The following is a 24,257-nucleotide window of genomic DNA, read 5'->3' as shown; positions in this document are numbered from 1 at the left end:
AACCAAATGAAGAAGAGGTCATTTGGGGAACTACTACTCTTGCCTCTCTTTGATATTGAGATATAATTTGTTGAACCCATCTATTTTTTTGACAAAATTTAGATTTTTTTTGGTGTTATCTTTTATTTTTTGACTTTGATTCAATGGTGAGTTTTTCCAGAGTTAACTTGCAGAAGTATTGGGTGATTTTGATAGTTTTTGGTGAGTACTCAGTAAGTTCTCGATAGTTTTTATGGGTTTTAGAGAGCACTCTCTTGGTAATCAATGTGTTTGAATTTTTGACTTTCATTGTGATTGAACAACATGGATCACCACTCCAAAATGAATGTTTCTCTGGCTTCGTAAGCATCATCATTTGCCATCTAGAATTTTAGTAAAATGATGTGCACAAAGATATGTTTTGTTTCGAATTTCTTCATTTGGGCTTGGTATGTTAGAAAGTAAAGTCCACCAAGATAACTGAGAGGTGGGGGGGGGGGGGGGGGTGAATCAGTTATCCAACTATTAAAACATTTATTAACCTTATTAATCCTAAACCATGTGAACAATATAATCAGCAATCATGAGAAGATGTACGTACACAATAACACCAGATATGTTAACTAGGGAAACCCTTGATTAGAGGGAAAGCCCTGGTGGGGATGGTACCCACAATATGATGTACTAATATAAAAGTTCTTTGTAAGAGGATAGACTCTGTTAGGAGCCAATGAAATACATTCAGTACATATCAGTCCCTGTTAGGAGACTTTGAATCCTTGTTAGGAGATTCCAACCCTGTTAGGAGTTGTAGAAGGCAGAAGGAGCCACTATCCAAACAACTTCAAGGGCAAGATCAATAATCTCACTGTCCAACTAATCTCTGTATTATTCCTTGCAGAATAATAGAAATGAACAATCTCGAGCTCCTCTGTCCTCTTGACCGGACCTATCCTCTTCTGATCTCAATACTAGATCACAAACTTAGCATCCGAATAATCCCCTGGATCACTTACATGCATTTGCCAACTTCGCATATCACTTGCACAATTTGCACTTCACACATCAATCACATATATTTCAACAAGGAAAATAACCTTCCTTTATACCATATCCTCAAAATAATTCTTTGAGTCAGCCTTGAGGCTTGCCCAATTAATTATAATAAGACCTCATTAAGATATTACAAAACATTACGTCTTTTTGTAATTATAAGTCATTGTCTGCTCACAGTCTTTACAACTTCTCACACGTTCGACTGCTGATCTTGCACACTTACACATGTCATTATTAGGTTGTCTGCTATCACAGTCTAATTGCGCTGATTACGATTCTATCCTAGTTTAGAGATACAAATCAATCATCAGAAACCACTTATCAGGTACTCTGTCTGTTCATTGTCTTTTGTAGATCTTGAATAACTTCTGCATGTCTTCGATTCTTTGTATGCACACTTGTCCACAGAACTAGGACACAATGTAGAATACATCCTCAACTGCGCTTGACCCCATTATCAATACACAGTTTGTACGACCTGATTCTCTGTCTACTACTCTGCCAGTTTTCACAAAAACAATGCTACGTTGACATCAATGACAAACACAGTGATGAATGTGACATGTCAATCATGATATTCATCTATCCAATGCTTAGGATACTCCCCCAAAGGAATACCATCAGCATTCACGCTAACATGGTACCTATAGGCCATTGTGAGGGGCATTGGTCGTAAACATCCACAAAGTTGTGGGATATGGAGCTAGAGCATATGGACATTGATGCTTCCACTTCTCAATATGTTGCACTTGAATAGTTCAAAAGTGAATCCACTTTTTTGTGCAAATGGTAATCTCATTGCTTATGGTTTTTCAAACACTCCAATGCCATTTAGTGTCAATGATGATGATTATTAGAACATCCATATGACATTGAAAACCAATTGTTGAACTTAATATTACTAGTTGAAAATTGAACTTGAAGTTTGAACTATAGTGCGCAAACTTTGTGAGTACTTTCCAAGTTGTTGAGTACTCTCTTTTTTCTTGCTCGTCAAGTTCTTACAATTTTAACTCGCAAGATTCTATAGATTGGAAAAATGTGGGTAAACATTGGTCATAATATGTTCTTATGAGTCTTTTAGCAATAAAACCAATGCCATTTAGTGTTTTTCAAACATTTCAATGCCATTTAATGTCAATGATGATGATTATTAGAAAGTCCATATGACATTGAAAACCAATTATTGAACTTAATATCACTCCTTAAAAATTGAACTTGTAGTGTGAACTATAGTGTGCAAACTTTTCGAGTATTTTCCAAGTTGTTGTGTACTCTTTTTTCCTTACTTGTCAAGTTCTTACAATTTTAGCTTGCAAGGTTTTATAAACATTGGCAATACGTGGGTCAAGATATGAACATTGGTCAAGATATGTTTTAAACATTTTCTTGGCTATAAAACTATGCATTTTCTTTTTTGAGATGTCTATTTTTAATTCAATACATTTTTGAATTGAATTTTGCAAAAAAGTGTTTTTTTAAGATATTTTAATTTTTTTAGTGTTTTTTAGTTAGAGTTTTTGCCATGTTTTTTCAAGTATTTATTGAGTTTTTGCTGAGTAAAAAATGTGGGGCTTGTTGAGTACTCTGTGAGTCTGAGTTACGAGATTCCAGTTTATGGTGTTTTTGTTGATAACATGATGTTATGTGATATTCTAAGCTTAATATAAAGTTTTTTACATGTTTGTGCACGAATGAACCCAAGTACCCAAAATAGCCAGACTCGCAAATAAAATCCACAGAGCCAAATTAAGATCTGATCTAGAATAAGAAACTTAGACAATAATGAATGAAACCATTATAATATGTTGCCCTTCACCCTTTTGCATATAGAAAGAACCAAAAATAGCAAACAACTAAATAAAACTACAACCCCCAAGAAAGATCAACTTGATGACCCAATGCCTTCTTTCGGCTTGGCATAGTTTGATGTGAGTAGATTCCCCCCCAAACGCTCCACAATAGGACAAATACCATTCTTACTTAGTTTGTGCTTTCTTCATTTTGTCATGCACACCTGTTTTGCATCCTTTGTTTGAAATTCAACCTCTTCATGGAGCAAATCAATCTTTCCAAAGGCTAAGATGACAAAATAAAGTTTTTAGAACCCCAATCTAACTTCTTTGTGGATTAATACAAAGCATCTACATAGAACCCAACATCTTTGCAATAAGTTGGTTGGTTTCCTTTTTATTTAATTATGGCTTGAATTTCTTTATGTATTGCTTGGATTTCTACAATAAAGTTTCTTACAAATGCCCCTTGTTGCATGTCAGTTTCCTTATGTGAATCACCAATTGCAACAAAATCTGCTATAGGAAGCTTTGTTTGTAATATGAATTTTGTGTTATATTGTACACATAAGCAAGAAGCTATCCAAAACCTATGCAAGGATTTAACTAAATGAAAATGTTTATACAAATGATCCTAGAATTAAGATAGCAAACATAGTTAGAACTTGACAAATGCAAGGGTTTTGTGAAATAGCATAAGGGAAGAATTTTACATCTTCTCATCACATTTGAGAGAAGAGTGCTGTATGTATAGCAATAAGAGAGGTAAATGCAACCAACATAGTAACTCCAATTACCAAACTTAGGTGGGAGCTACACTTACTTGGAATATGTAAAATTATTGGTTACACCTACTCAAAATATGACAAAGAAATGGTTATGAGAGGTGGCTAGTACATCCAAGGCAAGGAGTAATTCCAACTGCACACTAATAGGTAGGAGTTACATGTATCACTCATGGAAGAAGCCATGCATCCTCATAATTATCATTTCTAATAACCTAAGCAAACTTAATTATTATGTAAGGAAAGAATTACACGTGAACGAAAATAAGATTTATCCTACATTAAACCCCTTAAGCATTGGTTTGTGAGAAAATGTGTTTTGAATGGTGAAGCTTGATGAGGCAACTATGTATAGAAGAATTCCCCCTCTTCTTTCTTATATGGAGCGAAAGATAAGAAAGAGGACTAGATAGCCACCCTCAAAATGTAGCCTCAAACACCCCCAAGTTCCAACAAATCTCATAATTGAAGAAAAATGGTTTTAGTGAAGTGAAGTAATTTGTAAATAATTGAAAAAAAAAAATGAATGAGCAAGATGGTCATATATAGTTTACAAAGATGATATTATTATAAACATTCTAATAACAAAAGAATAGAAGAATATTATAAATATTCTAATAATTACAAGATACACAATATTGATCATTAAAACAAATAAACATTCTAATATTTACAAGATACACACTATTGATCATTAAAAGAAAAATAAATTAGATATTTAGAGATATTAGTCTAATAATCTACTTGCTTTGAAGTTGGGAAATAGAAGAGATTGATGTCTTGTCCATGAAAAGCTCTCAAATGTAGTGCATAAAGATCTCAGCATTTTTGGTTGGTCAGTAAAGGGCTAAAATTTGAGAGATCACTTGTGAAACGAGATACTGAACTTGGTGAAAATATGATGAAGCCAAATTTCAGTGGCATCGTACATTGCTCCTCAATACATAGCTTATGTGGAAGAAGAGCAATAGGAGATTCCTTCTTGCTCAACCAACATATAGGACTAGAACCAAACGAGAAATTGTAACTAAAAATGGACTTGGAATTTTGAGGATCACCCTCCTAATAATAATTTCTATCCTCAACCAAGTCGATATCGGTGTTTGCTGCGTGTTGATTCCCATCATTGTGTGTGCCTTAAACATAGCGGAGAACACACTTAGTTGCCTTCTAGTTCTGTTCATGCATAAATCAAGAGACAATGCCAATGATGTAGGGAATGTTGGGTGCAATACGAGTCAAAATAGTTGAGGCCTTTCATAAATCATTGATACACAAAAGCATCAATCAAAGATTGTGAACATTTTGCCCCAAGTTTGATCCAAGAAAGAAAGGGTGTTGTGTTAAGCATGTAGTTGGCCATATGCAAACAAGAAAGCATATGGGGTGTATACTTGGATTGTGCAATTTGATACAAATTAATGTTGGAAGTTGTCATCGATGTTACAAATGAAGTTGAAGTTGTCATTAATGTTGAAGGAATTTGTTGATAGAAATGTTGTTGTTGATGTTAAAAGAATATAGACAATTGCAATAACTATCACTGATGTCAAAGGTGTGTGGGCACAACTGATACTGGCCAAAGGCCACTAATTGCAGTCCAAAGGCTGATCCAAATCATTTTAAGACCTCATTCAAGGCAAATTTATTAATGACATAATGGTGTGGCATTTAATTTATGCAACATGGTTGACAACCTTCTGTTTTGCATATAATCACCCGAGTTACTGTAAATATAATTGCTTAAGTTACTTAAGTGGTATGAAGGAGTAATCTAATTAATGGAGTGGTTGATAACTTTAATTGCTGCAACCATTTTAAGGCAGTGTTTATAATAACAAATTAAAAGAGAAGACATTGACTAGTTAACAAAGGATGTCTCCCTTGAAGAATCACCACTCTACGTGAATAGGGTACCTCTCTTCAGAAGACCATGACATAAAATAAACAAAAATTTAATGGGAAATAAAAGATGCAAGTTTTGCAATGAGGATAGATAAAAAATTAGATTGATTTTAAAGTAAACTTAAGTATTTTTTTTAAGGGCAATCATATTAGCAATATGAGTTTGGTGTTGTCATTGATGTCAACTTGCTATGTGCATTGATGTGAACCTGACGTGAGTGGACAGCTGCGTATAGTATGGTGATTGATGCTGGTGCAGAAATGAGTGGTCAATGTTGTTATGATGTTTGATGAATAATGTTGTGTCAGTAGATGGTGTTTTTTTGAAGGTGATAATAGTGGAAGCTTGATTATGCAAGAAAGTTTGTTTGAAGACCTTATGGGAGAATGCTTTGCATTCGTCTGCATTAGAAGCTGATGGTTTGGGATTATGAATTTATATCTATGTTTTGTGAATGTTGAACTATTCTGTTTTCAAGTCGTCAATAGTTCAGATGGTGAAGTTCATATTTGTAGGTAGTTGATAGTGAGGTTGCCTGTCAGGATTGGTTCGGAGAATGGTCCGCATTGCTCCACATTTCTCTGCAATGTTGCTTTAAGTGTTGTGGCTTGGAGGTCATGTTCAAAATGTTTGTGCAGTGTTTCTGGTTAGAAATCAAGTGCTGGTTTGCTCTGTTAAAGTTGTAGCTTCAGTTGGATTAATTCGATCTGAGATACAATGTTGTTATTGGTAAATCATCATTTCCTATATATACTTACTCATGTTATATAAATGCTTAAGTCAGATTAATTCGATTTGAGATACATTGTTGTTATTGGTAAATCATCATTTCCTATATATACTTACTCGTGTTATATAAATATATATTATAGTATTGTATTATATATAATCTAAGTTGCCGGTTCAGGTTCAGTTCCGAGTTCGAAGTTCGAGAACCAGTTCGCAAGTTTGTCAAAATTTTGGAAAGGGGTTTGGGTTTGTTAGTACAAAAACATGTAAAAAATAAAAAAATAAAAATATATACATAATTATGAAGCATGAGTTACAATTAGAATGTAGCATAGTAGCATAAACACATTTAAACAACAAAAACACCATAAACAGTTAAACTTGTAATCATAGTGATCAGACCATCATATAGTTCAATCAACTTCAACATCAAAGATTCAAAACATTTGACAAAAGACCCTGTTTGGAAATATAAAATGACAATGACAGGCCACCAAAAGCAATTCATAACAACTTTTAGGGTTGTGGATGCCAAAAAACATCAAATTTTTGCCCAAAAAAGAACTTTCCAGCCGTCTGCAGGGCCCAGTTCGCTTTTGGTGCTGGTTCACCAAGGTTCGAACCTAATGAAACCCACAGGGCAAAAACAGTACCCTGATTGAACCAAGTCTGAACTGGACCAGAATTACGAACCGATTCAAACTTTTCCTGGTGCGGATATATATATATATATTATACAATTTTTTTTTAATATATTAATTAAATGATGATGAAACCTTAGAGACATGTCTCTTCTCTTCACGAGACATGTCTCCTCTCATATTCATATGAGATTCAAATCTGCATTTGGAATATATCAATAACAGTGGCAATGCTAGTACATTTGCATAATACGATCTTTAAACAACAACATTGTATCAGAGCCAAATCTGCAAATGTAAGGTGGTGTGTTTTTGAAATTATTAACGACTTGACATAGAAGACTCTTCAAGTGGTGGGTGCGTATGAGGACTAAGTATTCACCTCTGGTGGGTGCCAGAACAGCGATAAAATTCAAAGTATGAACAACAATTATCGTGAAAGTCTCAAGCAACATACGGCTACAATTATAATGGGAAGTCTAGTCCAAATGTGACACCTGAAATAATTGGCAAAAAATAAGAAGTGCTGTTTTAAACTCAAATCTTAAAAGGACAGGAGAAATTTGTTCCGAAGGATATAATAAATATAGTGTCTGATGGAAGACATACAACAGTATATCGAAGGAAATGTTTCAATTGGAGTATGAAGCAAAGAACATATATACGGTGGACAGATGTATAAAAGTCTGTTGTGTTTAACTGTAACAAAGAAGAGACATTATTGTAGTTAATGTGGCACATTATTGTTTGAACATTGTTTTAATGCTTTCATCGGACTAACATACATGGTACTAAGAAGGTCCCGATAAGGGTGTGTATTGGCAAGTAATTCCGTAACTATATATATTTTTGAATAAGGTTCTGATGATTAAGCAGTGTGTTCCCTTGGGTACCTGATTAAAGACAAAGGAGTAAATTCATAACAATTGAAGTGATAAATAAAAATCGCTACAGAAATGGAAACCATATTGGGCATATAGACAAACGAAGAAATTATCATCTCATGTCCTAAAGTTATCGGGTCTAGTATTCTTCCCATGCGAACAGGTGTTTGAAGACAGACTTGAAGAAGCTGTTCGAGGAAGCTGCCACTGCAGACCAGTACATTTGGCATCGTTCTAAGAAGGCAAAAAAAAATAAATTTGATAATATTTGTATATAGCTGTTTGGTGTTCTTTATGATGAAGTTGGAGAAGTTTCTATTAAATACATGATGAAACCATCATCTGATACTAAGAGTTTCAGTTCATTGTCAGCCAGATGTTAGGTAGTAAATAGCCACATAACTTCTAGTTACAAGTTTGGAACTGTCTTTGTGTTTGAAGTTTATTATTTGGCTAACTAGCACCCGAGCAGGACCTCATATACATTAATAATATGATTATTTATAGGGACTTAAACTGTTTTGAACTACCTACTACCTTGTCCCTATATAATATTCATTTCCATGTTCCAAGTTTGATATCGAATGAAAAAGTATATATCAATCAGTAGGAAGTCTTTGAGTAATATTTTCTGAAAAATTATTTGTGTAAGCATCACGGATAATTAAGTGAAGCACAGAAATAAACCGTAGTGTCACTAATCAGATGTCCAAATGGTAATTACATGTTTTGCAAATACATTTAACAAATCATAGCCGCCTATGGAATCTGGCGAGATTCCGCAAGATTGGCTTAGATGGATGTTCATACTCTGGCCGCGGCTTCCCAAACGCTACCTTAAGCACAATAAGTATGACAGAGATAAAGGGAAAAGAATCCAATCATTATGAAGTGACCACAGTCGTCATAAGAATGATATAGCAGGAAATGGCAACATAGGATCTTCATTCATTAATCGTCTCAAAGAGGCATATATAAATATATATATTTATAGATAAAGGAAGTGATATCTTTGAACTGGGCAATATGTTACAGTCAACTGTGACCATAATTAACCAGACTCAATTCAACAAATAAGCAAGTCATTAGCTACAATCAGCAATGGAGAGTATTTCTTTCCTATTTCTTCATCCTTTACGGATCAGCATCGAGTGAGAATTAATACTAAGAATCAGTGAATAGAACGTAAGAACCATATCAGGAAATAAGAAGTTCCAAACAGCAAATAAGAGTGTGAAGATTTTAGTATGCTGTCCTATATATACTTACTCATGTTATATATATATATATATATATATATTATACAAATTATTATTTTTAATATATTAATTAAATGATGATTAAACCTTAGAGACATGTCTCCTCCTCATATTTATATGGGATTCAAATCTGCATTTGGAATATATCAATAACAATGGCAATGGTTGTACATTTGCAGAATACAATCTTTACAACAACATGCTTCACAATCGGAGTTATGTGTGGTCTGTTGTTCAATAGTGTTGTCTCTATTGGTCTCTGGCCGACTCAATTGATTATCCTAATTGAAATATTTTATCTTGGTCCGAATATGCATTGGAGATTGAGTTAAGAGGTTATGGGTCTTACCATGTTGTGTGAAGATCCACATTAAGTTATGAGCATTAGAAGATGTTTTTGGGTTGATTGGTTAATGTGCTTTAATGTTAATCTACTTGATGTTGACTTTGGAGGAATTTGTGTTATGTGCACTTCATTTAAGTCGAATTGGGAAGACATGATGTGATGTATTGGGGTCCCCTTCATCTTTTGGAGTGGGCTTCATTGAGTGCAGTTGTTCAGGGTGGCCGATGTTGTGTAAAACACGGTGACCTAGTGAAGAGTTAGGGTGATCAAGTTGATATGAATAGATGTGTGGATGCTTGATTTGAAGTATGAATTGAGTGTGAATAATGTGGAAGCAAATGTGATAGAGCAGAAGTGCGAATATTAGTTGGGATTTACTTTGATGATGATATCTTTTAGATTGTCAGTGTATGAGGCAGCGAATGCGCATATTGTGTTCACCATGATATTGATTACTTGACAAAGTGATTGAGTACGATTTAATGATCAGGGGATCTTATGCATTTCAATCCATCATTATTTGTGTGTATTTTGGAATATAGTGAGTCCTTTAGGAAGCTTGTGTAGACCTATATGCTGTCCTGGAGCAACATGCTTCAGTCTGCAGGACCCTTTATATGTTGCCCTGGGCTTGGCTGTCTTGTTGGTGAGTGTTTTATGGCCACACCAACACAGCATAAATTGCCAAGGGACACTCTGTCCTCTCTTGAGCAAAGACCCCTTGTATGCTAAGATTGCAAAAAGCTCATACAGGACTCCAAGGTTACTACTTGTGTACTTGCAACTTTATGTTCGATACGAGCTCGTTTGGCTTGATGTATGCTAGTAAATCCAAGGTTACACTATTTACTCTAGATTTATCAACCTTTCTTTGTAAGTGATATGTCAATGCAAGTATTTGATCCTAATTCTAGTAAAGCATTAAAATATAATGCAAATAGTAAGGGTTTAGAGATCCTATTGTAATCCTAGAACGCAGGAGAATGAATATCTTTGTGAACACTACTAGGCTTAGCTTTGTCATCAATTTTCACCAAGCTATGCAATCTTCTAAGGTAAATATAGATGCTCAAATTTGTTTAACTCTTAACACAATCAAATTGCTGCAGTCCATGATAATAGATATTGTGTCTGGTTTCAACTTTGTGAGATTTTTTTAGCACCAACATTTCGAATCACACTCTGGTGATCCATTATCAGGAATAATCTAACACAGTTGAAACCAGAAGCAATATTTATTGTTTAACTCTTTAACTTGTGACCAAGCAGGTGATGGAATTGCCTTATCCTTCTCTTGCTTGTATTGAGAGTGTATGTGATCTCCATTGCCTTTAACCTGTTCAGGAATGGGGAAGATGTTACATTTCCTCATGTTGAACCACATCTTTCTCCTTCATATTTATCTGTCAAGTTTGCCCAATAGTCTTCAACATCAGGAATGAGGAAGATGTTACATTTCCTCATGTTGAACCACATCTTTCTCCTTACTCCATATTTATCTGTCAGGTTTGCCTAATAGTCTTCAACATCAACTTATGCTTGTACTTCTTTCCATTAGCTGTAGGAATCCTCTGAAAGGGATCAAAATGAGCTCTAGCCTTCTATACTCCATGTTGATAGAATTGCAACTTTGTATTGGCTGTCGATACTGCTAATGCTGTGGGGCATGTCTCCAACATCTTGCCAAGTGTGATAGGAAATGTCATACCTTGCCTGTGCTGCTTCTGAATGTGATCAAGTTCTGAAACTTTCTCACCACCTCAAGCAATGCTAATTCATCTGTAGGATAACTTGGATGTTTACAAGGCTAATAGGTATATCTGTGAATCCTTATGTAGATGAAGGCCGGGAATTGAATGAACCATAATCCATATTTCTCCATGCTTCCTTGGACAACCTCTTATTTAATCGTCATTGTAATAAACAAGTGATATACATAGAAAGTGCATCATTTACCCTCTTGTAGTGCCCCTTTTCATGAAGCAGAAGTTGAGGATGACAATAATATATCTGAAGTTGTCCCTTCTTATTCCCTATTTGCCAATGCATAACAAACCTGTATAGTTGATATTCCTTGCTAGTAAATAGATTGCGCTTATGTAGAAGGCTTCTGTTCTCTTCAAGTTCCTCAATTGAATGTTCAAGTTGTCACTTACCACCTCTGCCCAATTTATCATCATTATTCCAGCTGAGATCTCCTCTATGAAGTAAAACATCCAACTCTCAAATTGTGCTTCTTGAGCTCCCATGACTCTATTTAATAGGAAGATCAAGTTGCTATATTCATCCTTGAAGTTTGTACTTATGAGCTTTTTAGGTAACTCAGAGTGATTCCTTCTAGGTCAATGGCCCATCCTTTGTTTTTGATGTCCGTACATGCATGTGGTTTCTATTTAACATGGCGTGGGCTTTCTCTTTTGTTCTCATCCGCATCTTTGGATGGAAGGGAATTCCTAAAGTCTCCCTTACTGCCTTGTTGCTGAGAAATGTAAGCACCACTCCCTTAGAAGACTTGACCGTCCTTGATTGTGGTTTGTTGCCTTGTACATTCAACCATAAGCTTATTGCATTGAATAGCTGGTGGAAAGTCTGTTCCATGGTATTTTCCACTTTTCATGGTGTTGACAGCCAACAGAAAAGGCATTTGGTCTTGAGTTCCGTACATCCTTCCCTTCATCTTCTTCATGTTCAGGTCCTCAAAGTCAGTATCACCAATCTTCTTCCATTTGGAAGTCATCTGAGATGCTGGAAGACTTCCTAGCTGCAACTCCACTCTTTGCCTCAGCCACGACCCAGTACAAAGCTCAAAATCAATGACTTTACAAGGAAATCTACTTGGAAATGCTTATTTTCAGACTTATTGATTACTGATTTTGTGTATGATTTCAGACAGTAGACTTTTAGACTCAAACTTGTAAAATTAAAGTTGCAAACAAAGAAATCTGAAAATGCATAATTTTGGAAACAAAGTTTGATTTCTTGTTGCTTTAAAGCTTGAATTCAAACTTTTAAACTCTGAATAATCTTTACATGGGAGACCTCTTCTTGAAATTTCTGATTTTGTTGCAAGGAAATTGCCATATTCTCTTTCCCTAGGTCAAACTAGGTGAAGAAAATTCTGAGTCTTTTTTTTTCTGATTTTCTAAAATCGCTGCCCCTGATGGAGAAATTCTTCAGAGTTTGGTTTAGATCATAGATTTCTGATTTTCAGATCAGCAGTTTTAATATTAAGGATTAAATAAGTTTTTGGTACATCCTGCAGAGCTCACATTCTTGGTTAATTCTTTGGTTCTTCAATCTCTGGTTTTGTCTTCACGAATCTGATGTCTTCCTCCAACTGCCGGTTGCCATCAATCTGGCCTCTCCTCCTTGCCCTGTCTTCTATTTATCAGCCTTCAATGATTTTCCTCAGTCTTCAGATTTGATTTGCCCCTTGGTTAATTCTTTGATTCTTCAATCTCTGATTTTGTGTTCACAAATCTGATGTCTTCCTCTAACTGCCAGTTGCCATCAATCTGACCTCTCCTCCTTGCCGTGTCTTCTATTTATCAGCCTTCATTGATTTTCCTTAGCCTTCAAACTTGATTTGCATCATCCTTAAACTTTATCATTTTGCTTAAGTTGAGGTTTGATATCCATAGTGACAAATTCAGATTGTGCTTTAGTCTTTTTTTACATCTTGCCAAGCTGGCGAATAAACAACTGGGATAGGGACTTTATGAATGCCCGTGCCTGCCTACATACATTGGTCAACTTTCCTTACTGGTGGAAAATTGACCGACATAGGGACAAACTTGGTGCCATTTTAGTCATTTTCTTTGCATTTAAGTCTTGGTGGAAAATCAACCACCATGGGACACCATAACACTTGCATTTTGCTTTTAAACCAACTACCCTTTGTTGGTGGAGAATTGACCAGCATAGGGACAAATCAATCCCTTGACTGGTAGAGATTTCATGTTCATAGGGACAAGTGGAAAATTTGGGAAATATCACCTTCTAAATAACCTCCAAATTTAACTGAGTGTCTACCCAGTGGAAAATCGACTTACATTATTCTAGTCTTAATTGTTGTGTCCAAGAGTGGAAAGTCAATCCTCATGTAAACTTTGTTATTTTCTGACTTCAATCTCAATTTTACCTCACTACCTAGGAGTGGAAAATCAACCTTCATAGGGACTTTTCATCAGGATGCGAGGGAAATTATTTTTAATAGGGACTTTTGGTCTAAACATAGTGGAAAACCGATCCCTATTGAGGCTTTGCATTTAATTTGCAAGATTTCATCATTTTTTGTCCAAACTCAAAGGTAGGATGAGAAATTAATGCACCATAAAGGTCAATTGACTTACCAAAACATCTTAACACTTAGGAATTTCCCCTCGGAGTTTAACAACTTTGGCATCTTGATCTTAGTGACTTCAAAACCTTACGATTTTCTATGTTTGCACTTTGAGGACTTTGAAGCTTGACCATACCCCTACGCAAAATTTGAACATTGGAGCTCAAAACAGACACTGTTGCCAAAATCTTAAGACAACAAGCAAAAAAGAGGGTCCTCATTTGCAATGGGGCGATGGTGTGAACAGGTACAACATCTGGTGACTCTTGAGGGAATGTTCCTGAACATTTTAAGGATGAAACTTGTTTAAAACTTAGTATCTTTGGTTAATTCCCTTTTCACCTACCAGGTAACTAGGAAATATACTCGAAGTGGAGGAATGACAACAAATCGTGCTAAGAGCCTTCGTCTTTGATTACGTAAGTGTGAGTGTGTGTATTCATTCCTGCTGCTCGACAAGACCATTGAAGACCTGCTAAGATCCACTGCAGTTAGCTACCTAAGGTATCCATACTTTAAAAGCATCTTGGGTAGAGCCTCATTGCTAGTCAGGCATCCATATCCCTGATGAGGTTATCACTGTAATCTCACATAGATTGCTCTACTTTTGGCAACTTTATTTTAGAATCAGTAGAGATGTATGTACAGTGCACACCCAAAGCTAAGTATTTTTTGATAATTCTTTATTCCTTTCCACTTTTTCCTTTCTTTTCTTTTGATTCTGCTTTTCAAACTTTTCATATTTTTTTAATTTTGACTCATAATTTGTATGGTTTTGAGAATTACAATGGTGTTGAAGCAAGAATAAAGATTTTTCACTGTCTACAACTTCTCCTAAGAAACCTAAATGACTTAGAGCAATTAATTAAGCATGTACGATATAGTAATTGAAAGACTTACGTGTTCTAAACAGAATGGATGACTCCTTTTAAATTTAGGATAAATCGTTATTTAATGACAAGGATATTAGGAACAATCTCTAATTCAAAAGTACCTCCCAAAGAGATTTCCGGGAAATAAACTGGACATACCAAGCAGGAGTTTATTGTAGTGTATTTTATGAACACATCACCCTTTCACAAATGGGATCCCTCTAAACTAAACCTAGAAAGAAGGAAAACTAAACTAAAGCAAACTAAACAACTACTAAATTAAAGCAACTAAGCAAACTGAACAAACTAAACTAAAGACATCTACAACTAAACTAGCAGACTAGATCTCGATTTGACTCAGGGCAAAATAACCTCCTGGCTCCTAGAAACAGCTAAACTAGAACTGACAATTTAGAAACCTCCTTTGGCTGTCACAGGTCTTGCAAGGAAACCTTGGATTGGATAATACTTAAGGAACCACCTGTTGACAGGCAATCGGATATCCTCTCCCATTAAGGTCTTCATTTCATATTCTTTACATGTTCAGGTGGAGGTTTCAACCACAATCTAGAAGTCTTGCTGTTGACACAAAATTTTAGCATCAGAACTAACAACTTGAACAGAATTACAAAAGGGGAAAAATGCAAATGTTCCTTGCTTTCATAAGATCAATTTTTAATATTTGTTGTGTCATAAATGTAATTTCAAATTTGCATACCAAGTTTCTGGAGATGTTGTTTAAATGGGCCCTGAAGAATTCTCCAAATTGCAATTTATTTATTTATTTTTAATATGGTTCTTGGGAGATAAGGGATCATGCAGGATGCTGCTTCATTTTATATGTTGTATGGTTATCTCGTTTATGATCTTTTTGTATGGAAAATAAAGCTTTTGACAGTGTCCAATATATTAAGCACTGTATGTTGATTTGTTAGAACTGTTTATTAAAACAATGAGGTATCTTAACCATAGGAGCAAAATTCGTTTGGAGAAATAATTGGCAAACAAAAACTATAAGATTGTTTAATAAAATCAGACAAAATTGGGGAAAAACCAGATTTTCAACTAAACTTGAAAATTTGTAGGAAAAGAGAAAGAAACTATATTTAAAGAAGAAAAAACATAAGGGCTTTTTTATAGCATAGAGATATACAGAGCAAATAAAATAGAATTTAACTCGTGAATTGTAGAAAATAGATTGTCATTTATATTCATATTGTTTGTTGGATAGGCAAATATTCTTTTAACTTTTTAAGAGGGCAGTTACCAAATAGTTGCATAAGTGTGAGATCAAATATTAGCCAAGTCCATGAAATACCTGATTTCAAAATGAATTGTAGAAAATAGTTTTTTTTCATTTATATTGATGTTGCTGATTACATAGGAAAATATTAAGTTAACTTTTTAACTGGCAGTCTGAGATCAAATATTAGCCAAGTCTATGAAGTAACTGAGATCAAAACTCATCAGACTTTTAATGAGGGCAGTCACTTAATAGGTGGCCAACTCTGAGATCAAATAGTAGCCAAGTCTATGAAGTAACTGAGAACAAAATTTATTGCACAGCAATATAGCCACTGTTAGGAATTTATCAATTATGGAATTTATATAAAGTGGGAACCATTTTGAAGTGATCCAAGACTTTCATTGTGATCGAGGCAAGGAGTTTTATAGGGGGTTTTTAATATTTGTGAATGCTTATCAAATCATATTCGACAATTGCATTGCTTTATAAGTTCATGTTCCATAATAGCAATTGGTAAGTTCTTTAGAGTGTAGAATTCAATAAAAGACTAGTTAAAGCAAAATATTAGAATGACCTGTTTTTAGCAACTTGTATTTAAGGAGACTAATGTTAATCATAAAATTAAATATATCATTTATAATCTAAAAATTCGAAATAGTTGCCTGAGTATGAGATTAAATATTAGCCAAATCTATGAAGTACCTGAGATCAAAATGAGTCGTAGGAAAAAATATTTTTGTTTATAATTATATTGCTGATTACATAGACAAATATTCAGTCAACTTTTTGAGGTGGTGGTCATCAAATAACTGTCTAAGTTTGAGATAAAATATTAGCCAAATCTATGGAGTAACTGAGATCGAAACTTATCAGATGAGACAGTCATCAAATAGTTGTCTAAGTCTGAGATCAAATATTAGCTAAGGCTATCAAGTAATTGATATCAAAATCTATCAGACAGCAATCTAGCTAGTTGTGATATTGCTATCAGGATTTAACTGTGTGATTTTGAGTCAAACTCATTGACCCATGTTTCATGAGTAGTGATTCAACATGAATCCATCTCTCATGAGAATAAATGGAACACTTAGCACTCATTGGATCTAGGTGATGCTCACCTAGATCCAATGAGTCCAATGAGTGCTAAGTGTTCCATTTATTCTCATGAGAGATGGATTCATGTTGAATCACTACTCATGAAACATGGGTCAATGAGTTTGACTCAAAATCACACAGTTAAATCCTGATAGCAATATCACAATTTGACTTGCTGTGGAAATTGTCTCCTACTTATCAATCTAGCTAGTGTTAGGAATCTATCGGAAATGAAATTTGTTAAAAGTGGAAACCATTTTGAAGTGATACAAGACTCTCATTGTGATTGAGGCAAGGAGTTCTGTAGGGTTAGTTCTGTATTTGAGAAAGCTATTAACAATAGGGGTTCGTTGCTTCCCTGTTAAAGGGCCATCTATAATATAGTGCATAATAACAATATTTTCAAAATAGTGTATAATATTAATTATATGTTTGATTGTATCAGAACCTGCAGGGCAAAGCTTGCAGAGAGCTTTGTTCATATTGAAATTGTGATTTGGAGCAAATTCATTAGTTACTTTGACACTATCTCACATGCCTCCCACAATTTAGTGTTGAAGATTATAGCTGCGATAGAGATCTTTACCTCTGATTTATGTAATATAAATATGACCGTTATGGTCATCTTGAGCTGAAGAAGACATTTATGATAATATTATATGGAGAGACATGTGTCATGCGAAGAGGCATACATATGGAAATATGAATAGTTTTATATTCAGAAATTGAAGAGACCTTCAATTGTGTAATGAAGAGTCTCTCTATTCTTTATATATATTGTATTAATTGAAAATCATTGTACTTGAACATTCATGATCAATAAAAGTGATATTTTGTGGTGTGGCTTGTTTTTTCCCTTTCAAGTGGAAGGGTTTTCCTAGGATAAATGTTATGCATCTTTTGTTCTTATTTCCATTCTTCCTTATTGCTGTTCATCTTTTTACTGGGCTAAAAACTTCAACATTTAGGATGATTGATGCCCTTTCAAACTCAATTGATAAGCACCATTGCTCCTCTAGCTCCTCTATTTAGGGTTTTCCAGAGGTTGGAAAGAAAACTAAAGAGACAAAATAACAAATTGTTTCCACACTGATTCCGCACTGACTATGCTTCCGTCTTGGACTCAACTCTATTTTTTGAGTGATTCATCATTTTTGTGAGTTTTTCTGTAAGGTTTCGTAGGTTTTTGCAATGATTTTTAACATTTTTTTGCCATTTATTAGGGATCTAATATGATTTTATTGCTCTTAAAATGCCAAAAAGGGCATTGAAAATCGGATCAACGTTTTTTTTCCAAAAAATGAGTTTTCGAGGGAAAAATCGGTTGGCTATAGGATTCAGAATTAATTGGGTATAATTGGGAGTTTTTGCAGATTATTGCTTCTATGATCTTAACCATAGGTCAATTTTGATGTTAGACATGAATCCCAGTTTTCTTTTCAACCAGAAATTTTTCAGTTAAAACAAATATTTACATATTTGTCTGTGTTAAGTGTTTCAAACTATCTGACTGTGCATGCTTTCAATTGTATGCCTTTTGATCTCAAATTTGTTTGGAAATGCAATGATTGCAAGGCTCATCGGCTTCTCTCTCTATGCAGTGTTCTGCCTACTTATGCAATCCTGTTGTCTCTCTGCTTTTTTAATTCACATAGAATTGTTTTCTTAGCAAAAAAGGAAAATGGCAAATCTATGAATGATTTTGTACAGAATCGAACTCCTATTGCGCCTCAGTGATAGATTTCTTGCTATCTGCAGTGTCCACCATTGATCACATTCTCTTGTTGATCATTTTGTCCAATATTATTATATATTCCTTAAATTTTCACTAAAATTCTTTTTGATTTTTGTTTTGGCTATCAAACACTACAATTCTTATTATATGTACAAAGCCTCTTGTTCAGTGGAATAAAAGAACAAGATTTTACATGTCTATCATATTTCTTGGCTTTAGTTGGAATTGCTCTTATTGCCATTCTTGAAATTATAATTATATCCCTAAGTTTCAGACACTAAAATGTGTTATTTACATTTTTGTATGCATTAAGCATTTAAAACTATGACTATGCTGTACTTCCAATTTTATGCCTTTTTGATGTCAAATTTATTTGGAATTGCATTCATTGCAAAGCTTGCCTGCATCTTTCTCTATGCATTGCTCTGCCCTTCTCATCCAATCCAGTTGTCTCTCTGCTTTTTAATTTCACATAGAATAATTTCCTTAGTAAAAATGAAAATCTATGAACAATTTTACACAGAATTGAACTCATTTTCCTTCAGTGATCTGCCCTACTATTTGCAGTGTCTACTGTCAACTGCTTTTTTGTTGATTGTTTTCTCCAATATTATTTATATATTTTCTTAAATTTTCAAGAAACTCCTAATTGATTTTTGCTTTGGCTGTAAAACTTTACAATTCTTATCTTCTGTACAAAGCCTTATTGTCTTCTGTACAATTCAGTGGAATGGAGGAGCACGATTTTGCATATAAACCGTATCTCTTGGCTTTGTCTGGGATTGCACTTATTGCCATTTTTTGACTTGATATGCTTAAATTTCAGACACTAAAATGTATATTTTGTATTTTGTTTGGATTGTCTAACCCTTCAGATTTTTAAAACCTCAGGAAATTCAAGGCGGGTACTGCAATGGTTTGATCAGTTTGGTGGTATTGGAGAAATTGAACACAAACATGGTGCCCGTTCACTTTCACAGTTTGCATTTGTGAATCGAGACTTGTGCTGGGATGAGCTTGTATGGAAAGGAAGGCATGGCCAATCACCTGCAATGGTTGCCACAAAACCACATTATTTTCAGGACCTGGATGTTCTCAGCACTGTAGAAAATCTCCTTGAAAATGTTCCAGAATTTTGGTCGTCAGAAGAGTTTACAACATCTATAGAAAATGGTGAGATAATCTGTCTTGATAGGGATTTTTTTGTACAGGAGCTCCTGTACATGATTTATGATGAAGATTTGTTGGAGGCATGGCGGGCTGTGGAGGAGTTTCTTTTAGAGGAGAATTTTTTAAATCTATGTCAGCGGCTTCTCATTCTTCTTGGTGATCAAGAACTTTTGGCATTTTTGAATGGACTTGGAAAAATAATAGGAAAACAGGATAATCGATTTGATTCAAAGGATAAATTGGTGCAGCAGTTGCAGAATAATTGGTTTGAGACTATCATATCTATAGATGGCAAATTCCAATGCCTTGACGAAATACTGCTATCTAATGCTTGTGTAAATAATGGTCGCCAGATAGTGCGGCTTTTGTGTGATGAGGAGCATGATGAAATAAAAAGACACATTGAAGAGATTGTGTTGCAGATGAAACAAAATTCAAAAGATAGTGACCATTGGGCTTTAAGAAACGAATGCTTAAGGATGAATAAAATGCGTGCAATTAAATGGCTGGCCATTGAATCTTGGTTGCTGCAGTACCAACTTGCTGATGAATGCAAGAAAGCAACATCTTGTGAGTTGTTGTTTTCTTTAAATAGGATTGATTTTCGTCATCCTAGAATATCTTTGAAAGAATGTAATGAGCATTTTAGCAAAGGAAAAGACTATATATCTTTAGGGGGTTCAAAGAAGAAAAAGAGGAAAGATAAGTCTAGAAAGAGGAAAAGAAGCAATAATTCAAGTAGTGATGAGGGTATAGACAAGGAATACAGTAAGTGGTCCAATCCTGACGATACTTGGCAGCTCTCCACTGACAATTATGCTTCTAATTGGAGCAAGGTAGATATGAAATTGAAGTCCTTAAAATTATACAAGCTTTTTTGTTTTATGGTCACCTTTTCATGTCTTTTTGGCTTGTTGGCCAACTGTCTTTCATTTGGATTGGCTATATGCTATGGGTTATTCTGTCTTCCCATTATTTGGAGCAGAGCATCAGCAGTTTGAGGAAAATTCCTTAATTGCTTTAAGCAGATTTCGAAATGTTCAATATATCACGATGCCTGTATATGTCTGCATTTATTCAAACATTATTTCGTGCTCATTCCTTTTCCTATCTATGTTTATATGTTTTTTAACATTTTTGCAGTGACAATATATTCTTTTGCTCACTCATTTTTCTTTCGTGCTCATTCCTTTTCCTATCTATGTTTATATGTTTTTTAACATTTTTGCAGTGACAATATATTCTCTTGCTCGCTCATTTTTCTATCTGCACTTATCCATTTTTCAGATGTTAGTAGTAATAAAATAATAGTATAATCTTTTTGCTGGAACCAATCGTCAAAAAATTGAAAATCTAATTTTGTGAGCCTTTCCAGGTTGATCTGCCAGAGCATCTTGCCAAATATGCTTTTTTGAGCTGGTTAAAGTGGGTCATAACTGGTTGGAATTTGTGAGCAGAGTGAGTTGGGCAGAGCGTTTTGCATTGTAACCTGTTTTGTTTCCAGGCCATTTGTCAGTGTTACTGCTGAACTAGGCGTTTGTGAGCAGGATCCATGGATCAAACTGATAAGCTAAATACTAGCCGTGGTTATGCTATGCAAGAAGTTTATTTCATTTTGTTTCCGAGTGTTGCTGGGTTTTTCTTTGCCTTGCTTTTGTACAAGAAGATTTTACTATTAAAGTCACTGAACCATGGTTTATTTTTTGGTTTCTCCCCAGATTGCAACTTCAGTTTCTGACGACATTGCTAATTGCCTAATGTTGAAGTCAAGGCAATCGTTTGGGCTTCTTTTCTTGTCAAGGTAAAGGATGATCTTACCTTTGCACGGAATTGACAATGCCATCTAGACAAATTTATCTGTTTTCCATTAATGACATATGGTAATTTTGTGGTGGTTAGGCTCTAGTACAACTTTATGTTTGCTTCCCATGTTCATTAAGTGTTCCGTAAGGAAAAAAATCTAGTTTAGGAGCCTTACATGAGAGAGCCTTGGAATGATCAATGAATTTGTTGTTACAGATCATCATTTTTGTGTATGGCGGAATATAAAGCAATTGTTGTGTCAGTAAATGTCACATAACAAAGCCAGAGGGAATGGCACCTATGAATCAACGAATTTGCTGGGTAAATCTCAGGAAAACTCTCAATATTAGTATGTAATTTTTCTTTGTAAGAAAACAAAAAAGATTAAAGAAGTCATAGTATTCTATTAATTTTAAACAATTTAAGCTGCGGCGAATTGTCAAATAGAGTTAAATGTTGTAAAATTGTTATGAATCGCCAGCAGATTCTTTGTTTATGTAAAGAGTTGATGGCAATTTCTAGTATTGAGTAGGGCTCCGTTCTAGTTGCTGTCAACCGTACAATGACATTAAAGAAAGAGGAGAATAGATGCAAGTTTTTCCTGACTTTTGGCAATATTAATGTTACTGAGTTGGCAGTGAAGTCTGAAGAATTCTGCTGTGTGGTGGGACCTTTGGGGGATAAGCCTTCGATCTTCCTCACCTTGAAGAAATCCTATGTTTGTCTTGATATACACATAACAAAGGGTTATGTACAATTTAAATACATTCTCTCCAATATACCTACCGATAATTAGTGTACATTAATGAGTTTTCTACATTGTATTTATTTCAGGGTCACATATCCTTTTGGTTATCCCCATCTTTGTGGGGTTTCACCCATTTTTTTATATTTCTAAAATACATGTGTAACGAAGCAATTTGGTTTTGATCTCCCGTAATGAGTTTCATTAAGTTTAAAAACTAGCTTATATATACCTCTATATATATTACGTCGAGAGTAATCGTTCTCAAGGCGCCTATTTTCATTTAATCCCAAGGTTATTTTAAACATAGTTGGGATTTATGAAAATGAAAATAGGCACCTCGAGAACGATTACTCTTGGCATAATATATATAAGCTAGTGGCAATCGCGGCGCAACAGGAAAAGTATTTTTAAATTTTTTTCTATTTTTTTAAGGGTAGTGCTGAATTATTTATTTCTTTTTAAATAGAATTGTATAAACTTACTATAAAAATGTAATAGTGTAAACTTACTATAAAATTATTCTTGAATATTTTATTTTTTAATTCTATATATGGTGTTTATTTGCATCACTTTAATTCAGTTTTATTTTAAGCATATTGTTACGTAAAATGTTATATTGAAGAGTAGAGTTATAGTTAGGGTTAGGGTTAGTGTTAGGGTTGGGGCTATTGTTAGGGTTTAAGGTCAGGAATAGAGTTACAATTAGAGTCAGGATTAGCATTAGGGTTAGGGCTAGGGTTATTTTTAGGATTATGATTCTTGTTAGGGTTATAGTTAGGGTTAGGTTTAGAATTAGAGTTAGAGTTAATGTTAGGATTAGGGTTAGAATTAGGGTTACAAATAGAGTTAGGGTTAGAATTAGAGTTAGGGTTAGGGTTAAGGTAAGGGCGAGGGTAAGAATAAGGGTTTAGGTTAAAAATATAGTTAGGGTTAGGATTAGAATTAGAGTTAGGGTTTGAGTTAGAGGTAGAGTTAGAATTGGAGCTCGAATAAGGGCTAGAGCTAGAGTTGAAATTAGGGTTAAAATTAGGATTAGGGTTCTGGTTAAAATTAGATTTACGGTTAGAGTTAGAGAAAGGGGTAGAGAAAGGGTTAGTTTTAGGGTGATGGTTAAGGTTAGGTTTATATTTAGAGTTACATCAGGGTTAAGGTTAGGGTAAGGGTTTGAGTCGGGGTTAAGGTTAGGGTTAGGGTTAGGGCTATGGTTTTCATCTAGATTAAAGTAAGGGTTAAGGTTAGAGTTAGAGTTTTGAGTCGGGGTTAAGGTTAGAGTTAGGGTTAGGTTACTGTTTTAGTGAAGGTGAAACTAAGGATTAGGGTTAGGATTAGAGTCTAATTATGGTAGAGTTAGATTTACAATTAGGGTTATATTTAGGGTTAGAGTTAGGGGTAGGATTATGGTTAAAAAAAGGTAATTTTCTTTTTGGCATATTGTAATGTAAAATGTTATAGTCAAACGTAGATATATGGTTAGGGACAAAGTTACCATTATAGTTAATGTTAATCTTAGGGATAGAATAAGGGTTAGGGTTAGCATTAGGGTTAGGGTTGGAGTTAGGGTTAGGGCTTGAGTTATGGTTAAGGTCAGGGTTAGAGTTACGGTTATGGTTATTGTTAGAGTTATGGTTAAGGTTAGGGTTAGAGTTACGTTTATGGTTAAGGTTAGGGTTAGAGTTATGGTTATGGTTAAGGTTCAGATTAGAGTTATGTTTATGATAAAGGTTAGGGTTAAAGTTATGGTCATAGTTAAGGTTAAGGTTAGAGTTATGGTTATGATTAGGGCTAGTGTTATAGTAAGGCAGGGTTAGGGTTTGAGTCAAGGTTAGGGTTTGAGTCAGGATTAAAGTAAGGGTTAGGGTTAGGGTTAG

General features: G+C 34.7%; 1 protein-coding gene across 3 annotated transcripts in view; it reads left to right on the top strand.

The window, feature by feature from the left end:
- Positions 1 to 22,443, top strand: part of LOC149569266 (uncharacterized) — a 30,371-nt gene extending 7,928 nt beyond the window's left edge. Inside the window, exons 2-6 of one of the 3 annotated variants that reach the window (XM_089822010.1) lie at positions 19,560 to 20,674; positions 21,214 to 21,296; positions 21,557 to 21,639; positions 21,858 to 21,962; positions 22,280 to 22,443. In XM_089822010.1, coding sequence (XP_089678136.1) covers positions 19,560 to 20,674; positions 21,214 to 21,291 — 1,193 coding nt within the window. In that variant the 3' untranslated portion in view covers positions 21,292 to 21,296; positions 21,557 to 21,639; positions 21,858 to 21,962; positions 22,280 to 22,443. Of the gene's footprint in view, positions 1 to 19,559; positions 20,675 to 21,213; positions 21,640 to 21,857; positions 22,062 to 22,279 lie in introns of those variants that run through there. The other 2 variants (XM_089822008.1, XM_089822009.1) reach the window with 2 other exon arrangements.
- Positions 22,444 to 24,257: the final 1,814 nt, after the last annotated feature.

The sequence above is a fragment of the Cupressus sempervirens genome, chromosome 3 (assembly GCF_028749045.1).
Source record: "Cupressus sempervirens isolate cs-2001-9-10 chromosome 3, ASM2874904v1, whole genome shotgun sequence".
Lineage (NCBI taxonomy): Eukaryota > Viridiplantae > Streptophyta > Pinopsida > Cupressales > Cupressaceae > Cupressus > Cupressus sempervirens.
The sequence above is the reverse complement of the archived record's forward strand: the minus strand, read 5'-3'. Positions and strand labels throughout refer to the sequence as shown.